Source organism: Mytilus trossulus, chromosome 7 (assembly GCF_036588685.1).
Source record: "Mytilus trossulus isolate FHL-02 chromosome 7, PNRI_Mtr1.1.1.hap1, whole genome shotgun sequence".
Lineage (NCBI taxonomy): Eukaryota > Metazoa > Mollusca > Bivalvia > Mytilida > Mytilidae > Mytilus > Mytilus trossulus.
In genome coordinates, this window is record NC_086379.1 from 5,063,354 (window position 1) to 5,071,394 (window position 8,041).

The window sequence follows — 8,041 nt, forward strand, 5'->3', positions numbered from 1 at the left end:
ACAAGGTCAAAGAACACTCGGACAAAATACATATTTTTTCTTGGTTGGATAAGGATTTCAGTGAAATAATAACATCATTACAAGTATTATTCTTCTTCAAATAGTCATTCAAAGTACACATGGTTATATCTACCCATCAGACAATATTTCAAAGGCAATTTGTGATTTTCCCTCCATTTAACTTTCTATTGTTGTAAGCCTGCTTCTTCTTCTTCTTCTTTATGTAGATCCCTCCAGCGTTGGAGCACACACAGCTAGCTGTGTTCCCTTAACGGATTAGTTTTTAAAATGTTAACATATTCACAAGTTATTCCAAATTGTAATGAAATCCTCCACCAGAACGTTGCACAGGCACAAAATTTATTTACAGAAATGTACATATTATATACACGGATTACCCATTCATTATCCAGGATGTAGATTACGAATTATTTTGGCTGTTGAATTCACTGGATAGAGTTTATGAATTAAAAGATCTTCATTCATATGGGAGCCAAGTGTAGAGCAAGCCAAAATACTATGCATTTAGAAGATGCTACAGATGGTTATTTGCTAACTAATGTTGATATCTCTGTTAATAAGCAATGATTTATTTTTGCGTTTATATAAGAGTTAGTTCTACATTGTACTCAAATATTAAAGTCTTGCAGTACACAGGCTTGTATATATGGTGTATATTATAGTTAAGCAAGCAGATATTAACGTTCTAAATAGTTATGCATAAACATCACACTAAAGTATTTTAACGGCAACTATTTTACTATTTATGATATATATATCAGATATAGACACATGGTGGTATATATTGTCAAAAGTGTCTTTATGGGGAGCTGTGATACCTAAGGAAGTGTTATATCTCGGCTGATAGTCTCTTTTTGTGAATTTCATAGCAGTATATTCTGGACATATTTTCAATCTTTCCAAGTATTTCTGGGTTGTTCGGTATAATGTTCAGATTTGCGAAGCTTTGACAGTCTACTATAAGTGTACATATTGCCTCACGGTTACTGAAGTGAGTTGCCCATGTTGATTCAGATATAATACTCATTATAAAGTTCTTAATTGGAGTGTATAATGCTATCCTGATGTTCATATACAATGGACAAGTTGTTAACACATGACATAGGTCTTCGTTTTCAGTTCTACAGTTTGGACAAATCGGGTCTACTTCGGCCTGATTAAATCTGTGTCTATGAGCTTGTAATAGATAGGTTCCCGTTAACATGCGGCTTTTTGTAATTGCTTTTCTAATATCTGAAACTGATGAAGAAACTGTAGCCCAAACAGGATGTGTGACACCTATTGTTAAGTTCGAAATTGCTAAATTTTGTAGAGTTGATTTTTCTTCACATTCTAGGCGTAGTTTGTTTGTCCAATGACCGTTTATTGCTGATTTTGTCCGTTTTTTCCATTCTATTTTTGAATACTTCTTTTCGCATACTTCCAGAAAGAAAGGTAGATTGTACATCTCTAAAATTTCTGCTGTTTTGGTGAAGAAGCTTGTTGATCTTCCGGACATATATTGACGCATAGCTAGTGATCTAATAGTTTCATTGTCGCTATTGAGAACACCAAATAAGAGGCTAAGTTGTCTTTTGTGAATTTCAGCAATAAGCGGTAGAGCTCCCAGAAGTAGGTATACTGATGCACATGCTGTCCTTTTCGGAAGAGACTGAAGTTTTCTCAAGGTATCGAGGTGGAAGCGTGAAAGAAGCGACATTTCTTTAGAATTCACATGTAGTGTTTCAAGCCCGTACAGTAGCCTTGGTAGGACGTATGCTTGATAGATCCTATATGAAGATTTAGGATTTAAACCATTTGAGCCATGTACACCAGTCTTTATGAGCGAGTATAATGTTCTTCTGGCTAAACTGATGCGATCATCTACATTATGATCATCTGCATTATGTTAATTATCACTGAATCGATAGCAGCCACCATATTTTGAGTACGCATATTTTTTCTCCAAACTAACTGATATATGAACTAAAGTGACACAAACTTGTCAACCAATGAAAGCTTGAGTATTTAAAACATCATGTCCAAGGAGGGATGAAAAATTTACCTAAATTAACTAAATATTTGAGTTTAAAAGGGACACATATCTGAATACCATTATATTGCGGTAACCAAAACAAAACAACAATGGCCGCCAAAATAACCCGATCTCAAATAAACACAGACGTAGAGAGCCTTGTTAAGTTTTACAATGTAACAGAAACATATAAAAATAGCCAGAAATCTTCAAACGGAAAGATAATCCCTTTCGAATATATTGATAAATCATTCTACAAACAAAAAGGAAACTGTGCCAGCTTTATAACCTCAAATACAAGAATTCATGCTTGGATATCTGCTTTCGGAGATATTATTTACAACAAGGAAGGCAATGGTTATGATGTCACATGGATTGATAAGAAATCTGAAAATGAGAAAATTATTCAAACCGAATTTGTTGTATCTAATAAAGGAAGCTCAATAGACTCTGATGATGACTTTCTTTACAAAATCATCATATATCTTACAACTGGGAAAATTTTAATCCAAGGTAAAGATTGGGAATCATTTTGTGATAACAAATTTCAAACCTGTAAACAGCTGGTCGATAATCTTATTAGCAAACTAGACAAAAAAGAAAATGACAACTGTGTAAGTGTCACCTCAAATGACACCAATACTTCAAATGACACCAATACTGACATGACTGAAGAAACTAATCCAAAAATACTTCTTTCCAGTCCAATAACAAATTCAGAGAAAGATAATGAAAATCATGAGACCGAAAATAAGGATAAAACACTGAATAAAAGTGAGAAACATGGTCCCGTTACAAATGCTACAAATAAAGATGAAAATAATATAAATTTACCAGAACCGGTTGATTCAAATGCAGTCCTAATGATTAACAACAGGTTAGACATTTTTGAAGAATCTTTAGTCAAAATCACTTCAACTCTGGCCAACACAATAGACATTTTAGGAATAAATCATACAGATACTCTGCAGGAACTTCGAAAAATCAAAAAATCAAAAGGTTCATCTGAGACACTCCAACCTGAAATAAAACTATTTGAAAATCAAATAAAAGAAAAAGATGATATGATTAGATCATTAAGAAAAGAAGTTCAACAACTTAATGAATTACAAGATAGAAACCAAAAGAAGTATGCAAAAGAACTTGAAAACACAAAAACTGAACACCAAAATCAGATCAGTGTAATCAGAGAAGAAAAAATTTAATCAAACATTGAAACTGAGAAACTTTCCCTAAAACTTGAACAGATACAAAATGATAAAGACAACTTGAAAATGGCCTTCAAAGAGCGGATAGACGACAAAGACAAATCAATTCACAACCTTCAAGAAAGAATACAGTCATTTCTGTATGATCGTGACGGAGAGCCATGGAAAAAACAAACACAAAGGGTATCTCAAGATAACAACTCTTCCTTCAACAATGATCAACAAGAAGAAAACTTGGCATCTAATCTTGATCTAACAGCTGAACCCCAAAACAGCTCTGACAGAATGTATCACACAACTGATGAGAACCAGAACTCAATCCAACAACATTTAGATTTAAACAAAAGTAATTCACAAAATAACAAGAAGGATGGGGACATACCCTATACAACAACAAAATCTGCAGTCAATGGTGCATATTTGAATAATGCAAAACTCGATACTATTTTTTATCACGATTCTATTGGCCACAAGGTAGACATTAAAAGATTGTTAGCAAGCTCTGGACAATCAGGTCTCAAACAAACAACATACAGAATAGAAAACGTTATTGAAGCATTGGAGGATATTTCTTCCGCAAGATCAATTATTATACATGTCGGAATTAATGACATCAAAGTGAGAGATGATTCGGCTGAAGATATATTCCCTAGATATGAAGAAATGGTAAACAAAGCTTTAGGTAAAGCAAATAGTGTTGTGCTTTCTTTAGTTATCCCAACTAAATACACCTCGTTAAACAGAAAGAGTGGAGCATTGAATGCAATGATAAAGTTTAAATTTGCAACAACACCTAAACTACTGATATGTGAAAATAATAATTTCACAGCTGACAATGGAGATATTATGGAAAATTTGTACACTGACTCCATTCGTTTGTCTATATATCAAGGCACTGGGGTTCTTGCTGGAAATATAAGAAAAACCATGTTTCCACAAAGGCAATCAGAGACCAAGAGAGTGAGTCAGTCTGATCACAGTACAAACTATAGAGGACGTACCAAGGACAATTACAACCACAGATTCAGCAATACAGGCTACAATAAAAGTCACCAATACAAGGGTGATAACACTAGGAGACCATTGTATAACAATAATTGGTATACTCAAGATGATAAGACAGAACTTAACCATTACAGAAATGATAGTACAAGAAAATCATTTGATTACAACAATTCATATAATACTGATGGAGAAGTGAACTACTACAGAAATTATGACAACAGTACATCTCAATACAACCAATCATACAGACATGAAATGGATAGAGACCTTAGCCAAAGTCAGATTTCTGACTTAGCGACCAGTATTGCATCTGCATTTGCAAATGTATTTAAATGTCATTAAATTCTTAATCATTGCACAAAAAGTGTGAAAACAATCATAATAGTTATTGTTAAAAAGAATGTTTTTTTCCTTTTAACTTTAAGAAACTTGTGAATATATACATGTTGATTTAGGCAAACTTGTGAATATATACATGTTGATTTAGGCCAGAGGGTCTTGTGTACTTTAAGTAAGGGAAAAAATACTTTAAAGTCCCATTTTCTTTTTACATTGATAGAAGAATTAAAAAGATGTAAATTCTAGATTTCTTAGTAAATTTATTTCATATTTTTGTTTTTCTCTCTTAGTCATTGATCTATTTGCTAGGTAAAGAGGGATAACTCTAGCTGTTTATTTTACAAGCTTTAATTTAAAATTCTATTATGAATAAAACAGTTCTAATTAATAACTATTACAAAATATATCTCATTGTGGTACAACAATGAACAATTGATACAATTTTAAAAGAATTATACATTTGCTAATTGCATTAGATAATTAGGTTAATGAGAACCCTATCCTTGTTCATGATGTTTGTTTATTTGTTTGGTAACTCAAAAATATGTGTATTAAAGTGTCAAGGAATGTATCAATTACTTCATGTAATGTTAATGGTTTATTTAGAAAATTAAGTGGAGACAGGATATGTAAACTAGATGATGAAAATTTTAGTGATATAATGACATCTGATATTGTATGCTTATCAGAGACACATGCCTCCTCAAAGGATATTTTATTTTATAATGGATACAAATGTTTTACTAACTGCAGACAGTCTAAAACTAATAGAGTTTGGGGTGGTTTAGCCACTTTTATTAAAAAGGAAATTTTGCAAGGTGTTAAATTAATTGATAAAACAATGAGTGACATGATGTGGTTTAAACTTGACAAAAATTATTTTGGCTTTGAGAAAAATCTATTCATCTGCTCCATGTATATACCGCCCAGTAACTCATCATACACTATGCGAACTAATTGTGATAAACAAATATTTGAAAAACTAGAGCAAGATATTACCAAATTTTCTTTAGAGGGTAATATTGCTTTAATTGGTGATTTGAATGCCCATATCAATGCTAGTGAGTCTGATTATATTACAAATGAAATTGATGACAGTCTAGATGATTTTTTACCTATTAATTACATAGCAGATGCTGTGCTTAAATCAAGAAGTACTGAGATAACACAAAACACCAACAGTTATGGTAAACAATTAATAGAGTTATGCATTTCTGCTCAATTAAGAATTTTAAATGGAAGAACTTTAGGAGATTCCAAGGGAAAAATTACATTTTTTAATCATATTGGAACTTCTATTGATGACTACTGTATTTGCAGCTCTGGGTTCTTGCCAAGTATCATAAATTTTTCAAATAAATAAATTTGACCCAACAGTATCAGATCATTGTCCAATAACAGTAAATATCATGTCTCAAATAAATAGGCAACCCCCAGAAAACTTAAAAACTCCTTTAAAGTGCATAAAATGGAGTAATGAATATGAAAATACATTTAAATTAAACTTATTAAAAACTGACTTCCAACCAATTATTTCTGAAATAGAAAACTTAGCAGAAATTCCTGTTCAAAATAACTTGTCCAGTGTAGAAGAAAAAATTAATGAAAATGTTTCTAATATGTCATCTTTATTGTATAATGCTGCTTTTCTTGGTCCAAAACAATCCACACTCAGGAATAACAAAAGTAAATTCCGAAAAGTTAAAAAACCCTACTATAATAATGAATGTGAAGCACAATTTAGAGCTTTAAAACACCATACTAGGAAATTGTGTAAAGAACCATGGAATAAGCAACTAAGATTAGAAGTTATGTCCAAAAAAAAGGTACTTAACAAATTAATAAGGAAAAACTATAGACAATTTAGAAATAAAATGCTGACAAAAATTTTGGAATCAAATAATTCTTCAGATGAGTTTTGGAAAACTGTTAAAACTTTAAAGAAAAAAGAATTGAATGATCCTAGTTCAAACATTCAAGCTAAAGAATGGTTTGAATACTTCAAAAATCTAATGAATACTACTCATGACAAAAATTTTGGTTTTAAATCATGTGATGATGATCAATTTTTGAATAATTGCAACAAAAAACTAAATGTTAGGATAACTGCAGAGGAAGTGCTTCTTGCTATGAAAGCCTTGAAAAATAAGAAAGCATGTGGTTCTGATGGAGTAACAAATGAAATGTTAAAAATATCTTGTACTATGAACGTCAACATGTATGTTAAATTATTTAACTTTATTCTTTTTACTGGCATATATCCTTCTAAATGGAGAGAAAATTATATTAAACCAGTATTCAAAGGAGGGTGTTTTAATAACCCCTCAAACTACAGAGGTATAGCACTTTCTAGCTGCTTAGGAAAATTTTTCTCAAGAGTTTTGTATAACCGTTTAGAAAAGTATTCAGAAACTAATAATATTATTTGTCGTGAACAGATTGGATTCAAAAAAGGATGCAGAACTAGTGATCACATCCTAACTTTAAAAACTATTATTGATAAGGCTTTTAAATCAAACAAAAGAATATATGCATGTTTTATTGATTTTAAAAAAGCTTTTGACACTATAAATAGAGAAGCTCTGTTGCACAAACTTGCTGAATATAACATAAATGGACCATTCTTTAATATCCTTAAAGATATGTATAAAGAAGTTTTATTTGCAGTTAAAGTCACTGAAGGCGTTACTAATATGTTCCCTTCCTCAGTTGGAGTAAAACAAGGCTGCATTCTAAGTCCTACCTTATTTTCTTTTTATATAAATGATTTAACCTCAATGTTTGATAACACATGTGATCCTGTAACATTACATGACATAAAATTGTCTAGTCTTTTATATGCTGATGACTAAGTATTAATTTCAGAATCCTCAGAAGGTTTACAAAATTGTCTAAACAAGTTAAATACTTATTGTGAAAAATGGAACTTGACTGTCAATCTTGACAAGACAAAAACAATGATATTTAATAAAAGTGGTAAAAAACTTACAAAAGACCAGTTTGTATTGAATAATGAATTAATTGAATGTTGCACAGAATATAAATATTTAGGTATACTATTCAAGCCATCAGGAATTTTCACTAATGCTGTAAATCTCCTATGTAAAAAAGCTTCTAAGGCATTGTTTTGTATTAAAAAAATACTCTACTCAGATAAGATGGATGTTTCTTCCCATATGAAACTATTTAATTCTTGTGTTAGTCCAATATTACTGTATTGTAGTGAGATATGGTCGCTAAATATTGTGAAGAACAACAAAACTCTTGAATCTCAATATTTATCTATGGAATCAGTAAAACTCCAAATCAAATTTGCGAAAGGTCTTCTAAATGTTAATTCAAAGGCAGTAAATACAGCTGTATTAGCTGAATTGGGAATGTACCCTATTGGTATACAGGCCCTTAAGTCTTCTATAGGATTTTGGTTACATATTTTAAAGTCAAATGAAAATGA

At 31.3% G+C, this 8,041-nt stretch overlaps 1 protein-coding gene across 1 annotated transcript; it reads left to right on the plus strand.

Annotated features, from left to right (window-relative positions):
* The first annotated feature begins 3,309 nt into the window (after positions 1-3,309).
* Positions 3,310-4,590, plus strand: LOC134726120 (homeobox protein 2-like). The gene has a single exon (XM_063590515.1). The coding sequence runs from the start codon at positions 3,310-3,312 to the stop codon at positions 4,588-4,590; it is 1,281 nt and encodes a 426-aa protein (XP_063446585.1).
* Positions 4,591-8,041: the final 3,451 nt, after the last annotated feature.